The sequence below is a fragment of the Perca fluviatilis genome, chromosome 4 (genome assembly GCF_010015445.1).
Source record: "Perca fluviatilis chromosome 4, GENO_Pfluv_1.0, whole genome shotgun sequence".
NCBI classification, from domain to species: domain Eukaryota; kingdom Metazoa; phylum Chordata; class Actinopteri; order Perciformes; family Percidae; genus Perca; species Perca fluviatilis.
The window spans coordinates 32,612,955-32,624,660 of NC_053115.1; the positions used below are offsets into that span (position 1 = coordinate 32,612,955).

At 43.9% G+C, this 11,706-nt stretch overlaps 1 protein-coding gene across 1 annotated transcript in view; it reads right to left on the reverse strand.

The window, feature by feature from the left end:
- The window catches only part of chd6 (chromodomain helicase DNA binding protein 6), a 167,259-nt gene extending 156,688 nt beyond the window's left edge, over nt 1-10,571 (reverse strand). The window contains exon 1 of the mRNA XM_039797126.1: nt 10,201-10,571. Within this exon, the coding sequence (XP_039653060.1) occupies nt 10,201-10,418 (218 nt within the window). The 5' untranslated portion in view covers nt 10,419-10,571. The remainder of the gene's footprint in view (nt 1-10,200) is intronic.
- Between the last annotated feature and the right edge of the window lie 1,135 nt (nt 10,572-11,706).

Sequence of the window (11,706 nt, forward strand, 5' to 3'; positions counted from 1 at the left end):
TTGTCGGTCTATCATATTATTAGTGTTGGGAAAGTTCACTTTCTACTTGAACTAGTTCAAAGTTCAGTTCACAAATTTTAAAATGAACTAGTTCAGTTCATACTTCAAAATTTTGAACCAAGTTCACGGTTCCAAAAATGAACTAGTTCATAGTTCTGAAGCAACCTATGGAAAAAAAGAACTATGATCTTTTTTTTCCATAGGTTGCTTCAGTTCAATGTGCCGTTTCAGGTTTGCTGTGGATGTGACTGAAGTGCGGGTTTTCTTTTTGAAAGCCGGCGGGCAAAGTTTGCACAGAAATTTAAGATTATTATTTATTTTTTTCCATCCTCACGACCTTGATCATACGACGCCTCCATGCTGCTTCGTTGCCTCCATGTTGCGTTTTGGTGACGCATGCGGCGGTGCGACACTGGTGGCTGGTGTTGCCAGATTGTTTTTTTCCGCTACATATCAAGGCCCGTTTACGGTGTGTTTTAGCCGGGTTTTCGCCTGGAAGGCTCTATAGAAATCTGACACCCTATTTAGCGAAGTTAAACAGAGAGCGTGCCGTTCACAGACACCAGACTGAACGAGTTCACAGTAACGTTCATCAGGCAGTAATACAGTACGTTCAGTTTACGTTCACCCAAAATATGAACGAGTTCATGAACTATCGTTCAATGAACGCGTTCAGGCGCAACACTGCGTGTTATCCAGCAATGAGTTAGTTGGTGAAACTAAATCCACGATGAAACTAAACGTGGGCGGGAATCCAGCGGTGTTATGAGGAAGTCTGTTAGAACTAGAATTGAAAAACAGCAATGCCAACGCTGCCAGGAGAATACAGGCTGGAAAGAAGTTTATTTGGAGAGCGCTGACGGCGAGCAATATTTATGTTTTCATGGCCATTTTAATTTTCTCGGGCCTTGTAAATGTGCATCACAGAGCGGACCTACTGAAGAAAGCAATGGCCATATAACTTTACCTTCCCCAGTGGGAAAAAAAAAATGACACGGGATCGCTTTGAAGCCATCTTGTGGTCGCTGCACCTGACAACCCAAAAGATGACGAGGACAACGAGCCCAAGAGAAACGCTGCAGAATATGACAGTTTTCTCAAAATCAAGCCCCTGTACACCGAGATGGTGACCGCCTGCAAAGCACATTTCCAGCCATATCAAAACCTCTCCATAGGAGAAAGGATGGTGGCATCCAAGGCCAGCATTAATATGAAGCAGTATATGAAGGACAAGCCCACAAAGTTGCCTTAACTGCTTACACATGGAACTTTTTGTGTACACAAGGAAGAGTGTGTTCACCACAGGCCAGGGTCTGAGCTACTCGTCAGTGATGGAGCTTCTACCATTCCCTCTACTTGGTGGAGGTTACACACTGTAGACCACTTTTACACCGGCCCTGCCCTCTTTCAGCATTTGCTCAGTAAAAACATTGGTTGTTGTGGGACGATTAGGAAGAATCAAATTGGTTTTCCAAAAACCGAGCAGAACAGCTTTCCCAAAAAGGCCGTGAGGGGCGATTTGCGGTGGCTGAGGGGAAGACAAACATTTGTTTGTCAAGTGGATGGGACACCCAGTGAAGTGACTATGTGCTCTACAGTACACGAAGCGTTCAGACCGTGAAACGGAAAGTAAAAAGCGCTGGTGTGTGGCAGACTAAGGCTGTACCCTGTTCCGGACGCTGTAGCTGACTACAATCGGTACATGGGTAGTGTGGATTTGCCCGATGCGTTGATCGGCTATTACAGTGTTTACCATAAAACAATGAAATGGTATAGGACTTTCTTTTTTTATCATTTTGTGGACATTGCAATGGTGAACAGTAGCTGCACATGAGAGGTAAATACCCCACCATGACATAGCCACACAGCCAGAAGACTTTCAGGGAGCAGCTTGCTGCAGAGATGTTAAAAGTTGGCTGAAGGCTCAGCAGCACCACAACCATCACCATCACTACCACCTGCATGCCTATGTATTATGGAAGTGATGCTACCCAGTTTAGGAGGTACTGCAGGAAGTGCCAGGATACTGGGAACCCAAGGGTGAAAACGCCCATTTACTGCAGAAAGTGCCAGGTCCCTCTGTGCCTCAACTCCAAAAAGAACTTCTTCCAGCAGTGGGACGATGGAAATATGTAGTGTATAGAAAAGTAATTGTGTATTACCTGTGTTCTTACCTGTATTAAAAAAAAAGAACTTCTTCCAGCAGTGGCAGGATGGAAATGTGTTAAGATTTTATATACTGTACAATTAATTGTTGTAACTGTGTTCTGTTTTATTGCTTGTTTTATAGTAAATAAATGTGCTCAAGTAGCCTAAGCGTCAAACTTAAATTTCCCTTGTATGGTTTTACTTAGGAATATAGATTTGATTACAGCTCAAAGCCAGAAACATTATATTTAGATGGAATAAATACCTACAGGGACATATAAGTGAAAGTTCTGGCATAAAATGGCACAGATGGTACCTGCCTAAACATGCTTCTACTAAAACCTTCTAACTTTGCTCTGCTTCACTTTATGAGCCTAAATGTTTTCACAGGTAATGTTTTATGATGTTGTGCTATGGGTTTCTAGAGGTTTTGGGGCTGCAACTTCATTATTCCAGAGGGATAGTCCCTCTAACAATTGACAGTTTTGTTAGGTGGAAATTAAATCTTTAAATTTATGCTGTGCTTCATCTTCATTTACTCTGACCCAGTAACATATATATTGATGCTTACACCTCTACATGAATCTCACAAGTGTTACCTTTATTATGAAACCAAGATCATTAAAATAGACCTTCTAATTGCAGAGATATACTCCATTCCTTTTGGATAAATAATTTTCGAGTAGGGGCCTGGGCCTGAGCCAAAGGCCTAGGGCTTAAGAGGTTAACTAGTCGTTTCATTACTTACTTAATAACCGTAATCTCCGCTGAAATGACCGGCAGCTCGCGGTGCTCTGTACCCGGCTGACAGTCACCTATTCTCGGATAACTGAACCACCAACTACAGCTGACCTGACGGAGCACCACGCGGAGCACCAGAGGCGGTGTTGAGGAGCTCTGTTGCGGCTCAACACTTCTACTAAACGCTGATACGACCGAGCTGTGACAGAGGTCTGTAGCGGCTTAAACAACTGGCAATCGCTGCTCTGTAGCACGGAGCTCCTCTTCCACGTTTTTTTTTTACCGCTAGTTACTAGGGAGCTTGCTACGGGTATGCTACATTCATGAGACCATGGCAACACAACTTCCTCAAACTCAACAGCGATAAAACAGAATTCCTCCTTATAGGCTCCAAATCCAAACTCCGCAAAATCACTCTCACCATCGACGGCACCATTGTCTCCCCATTTCCCCAGGCCTGTAATCTTGGTGTGGTCTTTGAATCCACCCTCTCCCTTGAGACCCACATCAGTCATGTCATTAAAACCTCCTTCTTTCACCTCCGCAACATCGCCAAAGTCAGACCCCTCTCTCACACCCCCCACTGCTGAAAGACTCATTCACGCCTTCATCTCCTCCCGACTGGACTACTGAAACTCACTTCTCCTCAGCATCAGCTCTACCACCATCAACCGGCTCCAACTGGTCCAGAACTCAGCCGCCCGACCCATCACCCGCTCCACATCACTCCAGTCCTAAAAACAACTCCACTGGCTTCCTATCTCCCACCGGATCACCTACAAAATGTCTGGTCCTCCCCTACAAACCACTCCGCCATCTGGCCCCCTCATACCTCACTGATCTCCTCTCCCCGTACCAACCCTCACGGTCCCTCAGAGCCACCTCAGCTGGTCTCCTCTGTATCCAGAAGTCCAACCTCCGCAGTTTTGGGGACAGAGCATTCTCCAGGGCAGCTCCCAGGCTCTGGAACTCCCTCCCCCAAGAGATCCGCACCTCTGAGTCCCTCACCATATTCCAGTCTCTCCTCAAGACCCACCTCTTCACCTCTGCCTATCCCTAGCCCCACGCCCCTCCCCTTTTCAGCTGTGCCTGAATCTTATCTTGTTTTGTTTGTCATTATTATCTATACCTACACTGTAAAGCGACTTTGAGTTCGTGAAAAGCGCTATATAAATTAAATGTATTATGTTAATGTACGTTACTCAGCAACAGGCAAAAATAGGGGCAAGGTTGCGCAACTAAAGTCAAAAATGATTTGAACTTTTAGCGAGGAACGAGAAGTGAATTGCCCGTTATGTGTGAAAACAGCTTTATCTCGCGCATCTGTTTTGTTGTTGTTGAATACATAGCATAATTATATAATTTTGGCATTCTTTCAGGGGGTATACTTGAAACAGTCAATATGCATGTTGTTGATGCGATGCACAAAGGAAACAAAAAGGAGCTAATCACAGCTGCAGAAAAGTAGAACTGTGGATGGCGGCGAAGCAACTCAATGAACACCTCCGAAACCAAAAAAAATTACTTTTAAAAAACAATGTTGTCATCTCTTTGAGAAGTTGAATTGGCAGTGACATTCTTAAGTTGCAGTTTGATTGACGTCAGATTGTGTGGAATTGGGGCACAGCTAGAGCGTCTGCTTTTCTCTTATATCAAAAACTACCAAGTCTGCTCTAAGCATGATTGTGATTGTCATTCACTGTGAAACCTGCAACCAAAAATGTAATTAATATTAAGTTGTATGGGGCGCCTGGGTCACGTGGCTCACCTGGTGGGGTGTGCACCCCAAGAGCAGAGGCTCAGTCCTTGCCGCAGCGGCCGGGGGTTCAATTCCAACCTTTGTCCCTTTGATTTGTGTCACTCCCCCTTGCTCTCTCCCCCTTTCCTGTTTTCAGCGGTCCGGTCTAATAAAAGGCCAAAAATGCCCAATAAATATTTTAAAATACATATGTTTATTAAGTTGTACTAAATTATTTATTAGAGAGATGAAAAAGTTTGCCGTTAGGATTACTCATGAAAAAGCTAACTTTGCTAGTTATTGTTTTTTATAAAGCGGTATTGTGCCACTATATTGTTCAATTGCAATTTGCAGTGTTCCTGTTGCTCTCACAGACATCGCAATGTAAAAAAAAATAATACTGCTCAGGCATATTACATAATCAATGTGTCACGTTAGTAGGGCTTTGACTTTTGTCCAAAAATCATATTCGAAGTTCGTTTGTATATTAATAATTTATATTTGAATATATTTAAATATTTATTCATAATATTTTGACCATTAAATGCCTGCAGTTTAAAAAAAAAAATTAAGTCAGACCCTGGATTAAACACAAACAGTGCGCTTTCGACAGGAAGTTCGGAGCTTTCACCGTAGCCTACGTAAGTGGTCTGATGTTTATTCTTGTGCTGCGGTGTGTGCGTCGAGCCAGTGTGTGTTGGCGTGCTGCCAAGCCTTTTTTCACAAAAGCGACTAGCGACAAATCTGGCAACTTTCTGTAGAAAAGACAGCGACTTTCTGTAAAATAAAAGAGTCGCCAGTATTGTCGGAACCAGCACGTAATGTATTTCTCTCCTGTGGCCGCCGAAACGTCCCTTTCTCTTCTGCTGTGTGACTGAGGAGCAGCCCCGCCCCCCCCCCTCTGTGCTCTCTCCTCATGTGCAGCAGCACTGAGCAGGCAGGTAGGAAGGGAGAAGGGACGAAGTGCGGCGCCCGGTGTAGGTAGGAGAGACAGCGCACGCGGAGAAAGACGCCGCTGAGCTGGCCTGGCCCTGGGCCCGCCTGCCTTCTTTGAGAATTCGGGAGGAAATGCACCGCTACGCGACCGACGGCGAGAACGTCGTCGCCCCGCTGTAGTTACATTTTGAAATGCGTGAAAAAGCCTCGGAATCTGAACTGAAAACGTTTACAAGGAAACGCATTTACAAAAAATAATGGCCATAACAGGTTTGAATATTAAGGGCTGGCTAATATTCGTTCGAATATCATTTTTTTTTATATTCTAATGATATTCGAATAACGAAGTTCAGAGTCAAAGCCCTACACGTTAGTCTGGCTTCTCCAGCCGATAGTAATGGCGGCTTGTCCGAAATACAATCTGGTATTTTACAAAAATAGTTCACTGAAACGTGTTCCTGAAAACATTTTAAGCGAGAAATAGGCCATGCAGTTGCTGAATCTGTCTTCATTCCAGATCGACAAAAGGTGTTTAAAAGATTTGTCAGATTTTGAGAAGCGTTCGTCACTCATCCCGCTCGTTATTTCCAGATTAGCACTCCACCAATCAGATTGGTCATTGAGTCCGACTGCCCGCGATCCGACCCAGCAAGTCAGGTCAGCCAAAATGAAGGCGACGGTTGTAGCTCTATTTCCTCATGGGCGGGCCAAATTCTCTGGGCAGCTGTGGGCAGCGGGCAAAGCAGAGAAAGGGGAGGTAACCTTTCCCCTTATGACGTCATAAAGGGAAGATTCTAGATCGGCCCATCTGAGCTTTCATTTTCTCAAAGGCAGAGCAGGATACCCAGGGCTCGGTTTACACCTATCACCATTTCTAGCCACTTGGGGGACCATAGGCAGGCTGGGGGAAGATATTAATGTTAAAAAATTAAAAGAAATATATAAAAAAACTCTAAATTATATTTTCATGTCACGGCACCTTTAAAACAATGCTACTTGAGGCTTTAGATATTGTGCAATAGTTTCATGGTAAGGGAAATATGTGTGCAATACTCAATGTGCAATCTATTTTTGTGACTGCTACAATTGGTGCTGTATTGTTTTGCTTAAAACTTCCAAAACATTATTTGTGTGTTCAGCTTGGAGTCCAAAACAAATTTCCCTAAAAAGGGACGATAAAGTATAATGTATCGTAACGTTGGTTGGCAATCGGTCAGAAAAACTAATCTAATTAGCATCCCTAGTTTCTAGCTCCACCTTTACTAAAATCGGATCAATATGCTAGGTACCTCAACAGAGGAGTAACGAAAAAACGGGATGGAATGGAGCGATTCTATTGGTACCATCCACAACCTTTGATAATGGAACCCAAAAAATAACCAATTCTAATGTGGTACAGACTAAACCTGACTGCTTGGTGGAAATGCAGCTTTTGATACTGAAACAGGTAGTTTTCATTTCACTGCAGTGCTACTACATGAATAGTTTCAACCAGTGGAGCTTCTCTTTACTAAAATGCACCTGTAATACTTGCTGCAGATAAACTCAGTGGTCACTTTATTAGGTACACCTTAGTCTATAGCCACGACGTTCCCACTTCCGTGACTGCTCCGTTGCGCCGGAAATTCCTGCCAGATGTCCCTCATTTGGGCCGGATGTCCGTTAACTTCCGCTTTCTTTGTGTTGTTCTCAGATCTCTGCAGGGTAAATCCAGACAGCTAGCTAGACTATCTGTCCAATCTGAGTTTTCTGTCGCACAACTAAAACAACTTTTGAACGTACACGTTACCCCCAAAACCAGTTCCTTCCCGAAGCTATTTTGCAGCGGCACCGAGGCTCAGTCAGGCACTGGCAATGTGATACCTTATTTGACCTTATGAGACTTCATTAAGTACACCTCTAAAATCTAATGCAATCCAATACAACAGGTTAGGCATAAACTCTACTTTTACAAAGATAATAATGTTTTGATTGGCACTGTCAGAGAGGTATAATTTAACTAGGCCCTACATGTTTATTATTGAGATTGTAGTTTGCACTGGTGTTGTACTGGACTGCCGTATATTGTGAGGTGTTTCGGATGTTTTGCCCACCCTATTTAAAAACATGAGGGGAGAAGAACATTACAAACACATGTCGGTACAATGGAGTCCAGTTCAACACCACCCCTAACTACAACCCCAATAATTAACATAGAGGCTTGTTGAAAAACTCAAGACATTGTCAACAAAAACTGAACATTATAATCTTCCTCAATGTAGAACTTGTGACAGATCAGTTGTATTGAATTTAATTAAATTGTATAGGTGTTCCTAGAAAAACTGGCCAGGGAGAGTAGATGTAATTGCTTATCTATCCAGATTAATTGTTAAACACTGATTACACTGATTCAAATTTTTGGCAATCAGTGCAGGAGATGAGCACACGTTACTTCACTTCAAAATGTAGGAAAAAAAAACAACAAAAAAAAAGGTAACGTAATGTTTTTGCTCGAACAGGTGGATCCTTGAAATCTTCCCCTTTATGACTGGAAGATTTTAAGTGCCACACTCTTGCCTCAAGTTAAAACATTAAGTAATTCAGTTTTTGCTAAATGCCAGGAAGGGGTCATTTGCACCCTACAATATAATTATTACAAAAGGCTGTAAAGAAATGCACAGAGAGTTGGCGTGGTACTTTAGCTGTTTAAAACTGGGTATTTGTCAAATATTTAAACAAAAATGACCAAGTACTGAAAACACACGTATGATTGCAAAAATAAATTATCAGCAGAGGAAAGGTGTGCATTAATGGAAATGCCACATAATACTGCAGATGATTCTTAATTATTTTTTAAATAAATTAAATAAATGGTCCACATGCAACAACATAACAAGACCAAAGCAGAGCTGGACACCACATCCCCCTGTGAGGGGTTTAACCACTGGGTCACGTTGATGAGACGCTGTCATCCTGAGCAGAATCGAACCAGCAACCCTTTTGAGGTCATTACAAACCAAAAGCACCAGATGAGAGGAAATTCAACACATTCCCCATCTACAGATTGCTGTGCCAAATATAGAAGATTTGAGGGAGAGAAAAAATATGCGGAGGACAAAGTCTGAGTATATTGAGGGAAACTGTTCAACTTGAACTTATTTTTCACATTCACAATTCATACAATTTCCCATCAAGACAGACTGGGGTTAGCTCTTAGCACACCCTTTTGTCTGTTGCCCAGGGACTGTCACACCTGGCCAGATGAAAGCCCATGTATAGACGGACAAACGCCACCACTTCATGACTCAATGTGCATGACTCATTGTATGCCCACACACATGCTTGGCTGCTACAGCTACACATGTTTAGAGAGGCTAACTGGCTAACAACCTAGCTTACACCTCTCTGAGGCTATATAATCAATGCTAGCAGACGCAGGGGCTAACACACAGCTAGCTTGAACGTTGCAAGCCACCGGATTGCCACAAGTTGGGAAGAGCTAGCTAGGAAAGGGGGGGGGGGGGAAGAAGTTCCGGGCGAGCACAACGGGATGAAAAACACAAAACACACACGGGCAGAGAAAAGGAGACACTGTGTCCTATTTCACGTTAGCACCCGTTGCTACCGAGCTAGCCTTCTCCGCTAGCTCAGTAATGTCACTGCATCGCTGTTGTAAATACATAACAGCCCTCTACTTTAACGTTACACGTGTGGGCAGCCTCATAAACTCCTTCTCGGGGACATCTCCGCACCGAAAAACCCTCCCCGGCGGACTGCTCACCTGCTCCAGACACCGGACACACGCTCTCACCGGCGAGACATCATCCCGGTTAGCCCGAAAAAACCACTGGCGCTTTTTATTTCCAAGGACACAAAATCGCCATGACAGTTTAGAAAAATGCATAAAAAATTAGCAGGCAGGGGAGGGAGGGGAGAGAGGAGAGAGCGAGAGCGCGAGAGAGAGAGAGAGAGATGGGGAGTTGAAGGGGAGGGGAGAGGAAAGAGGAGGAGGAGGGATGAAAAGAGGAGGAGGAGTGGAACTGTGTGCAATATCTATTTAATCCACATAAAGCTAGCAGCTCCGCGGAGTTTATTCAGTCTGGATGCCGGGAGTTCTGTACTGTATTGCCACCACAGTCCAGTCTAGACACCAAACACACACTATTCCCTACACACACACACGTCTCCACAAAGACAAGCCGCATCCAAAAGTTAAAAGGGCGCTTCTTAACTAAAATGGCCACTGCAGCAGCCAAAACACAAATAGCTTCTTCTTTTTATTTATTTATTTTTTTTGGTGGAAGTTAAGCAGCAGCAGCAGCAGCAGCGGCGGCGGCGGTGTGGCTGCTGCAGCCACCCTAACCTATTACCATTCGGACCCAGTAGCAGCTCAGCATTTCACATTTTTCCATTGGCTGCAGCCTAGCGCAGCTGGCTCCATGCATATTTCCATTGGCCCTGCAGCTGTCAAGCAAGCAGCAAAACCCGAGCGAGTCTCTCCCGGGTTTGTCTGAGAGCTATCGCGGCAGCCCCGGGCAACACCATTGTGTATTGTGTGCAATTTTTTTCTTCTTGGTAAATCGCTTTGATTTGAGCCCCCACGCACATTGCCTGTTGTTTAATCTAGGTGGTGGTGTTGTTCTGTTTGTTGTCCTTACCGCAGACTTGCCGGGAAATCCTTCTCGTACCGGTGGAAGCTTTCCCACCGCACAGCACCGCACCGCGCCGCTCCGCACCGCCCGGCTGGCTGGCTGGCTGGCTGGCTCCTGCTGTCATTGAAGAAAGGAAGAAAAAAAACAAGAGGGGAGCGTTCAGTTTTCAACCCCCCCGATGCAACAAAACCAAGCGGTTTACATTTCTCCTTTGCTGGCTGCATCCACCAATCCTGTCGCTTTTTACTCCTCCATCATTACCGGGTTTGAAGGGCGGAAGAAAAGAAATAAGACATTCCACGTCTTTTGCAGATCAGGTTTCGTTTCCCGGATGTTCAGTTTGTTTGTTTGGTGGATTTAAAATGTGTGAGCTGCTGTGTTTTGTTTTTAGGTGTGGTGTGGGCTATAATGCTGATGAGGAGTTGTTCTTTTTTTGTGGACATACAACATGGCCTCCTTACAGAACTTTACCTGAAGTCCGTGGGCTTTCTTCTTGACCCACTGTCTCTCTTGAAGAGTTAAAGGCACTTTTTTTTTTTTTTTTAATAATACCCACTTTTTGGGCCCAACATAAAAACAAAATGGCTATATCAGCGTCATATCTTACCAGTTGTGACACTATATGTCACAAAATTAACTTGAAAAATGCATTGAACGAATGCATCAGCAGGCTTACATCCATCCTGCGTGATGTCTATGTCTATCATACGTTACATATTGCTGTACAATTAAATAAATAAATGTGATTAAAAAATCCAAACACAAACTACAAAAGCAACAGTTCTTCGCAACCCAGTCTCACGGCAGTTTGTGAAATGGTCACGTTATTTAATCTATTGATACGTGTTCACTGGGACGTTTTTTTCGTGGTGGCCAACAAAAAAAATGTAAACTAATGTATTTAAATGGGAAGCATATGTCGTGGTCACAGCACGACTACAGTAGCCATCCCGTTATTGTCGCGCGTGTCCCGGCGTGTGAGGCGTCCTCCCCCGGGGTGTGACATTTGCTTTCCCCGTTAATCTCCGTATAGACCATTTCGTGCTGGCCACCACGGGAAAAAAACCCAAGAAAAACGTCCCTGTGAACACGAATCAATAGATTAAAAATAACGTGACCATTTGACGAACTGCTGTGAGACCGTGTTGTTCTTCGTCAGTAATATGACGTCCCCTGTTCTCAAGTCAGATAAACCAGCCCCTCTAACCAGCCTGTAATTCTGAAACTGCACAACCAATCAGTTTTCAAAAGTTGAAACTTGTCAAAAGTTGAAACTTGTCGTCGACACATCCCGAGCTGTCTTCAAACTCCCATTTGTCTAGACCGACTAATCTCATCTCTTTGGTTTAAAGTATGACAGACGTGAGTTGATACCGTGCGTTCACAGACATCGGAAAAAAACAATTTCCCTGTGAAAAAATTTTGCTAACAGAGTTTCCCAGTTGTTGACAACTGACGTTTGGTGTAGGCGACTTTGGTTCACTGAACATATTTCAATGACAATAAAGTGTT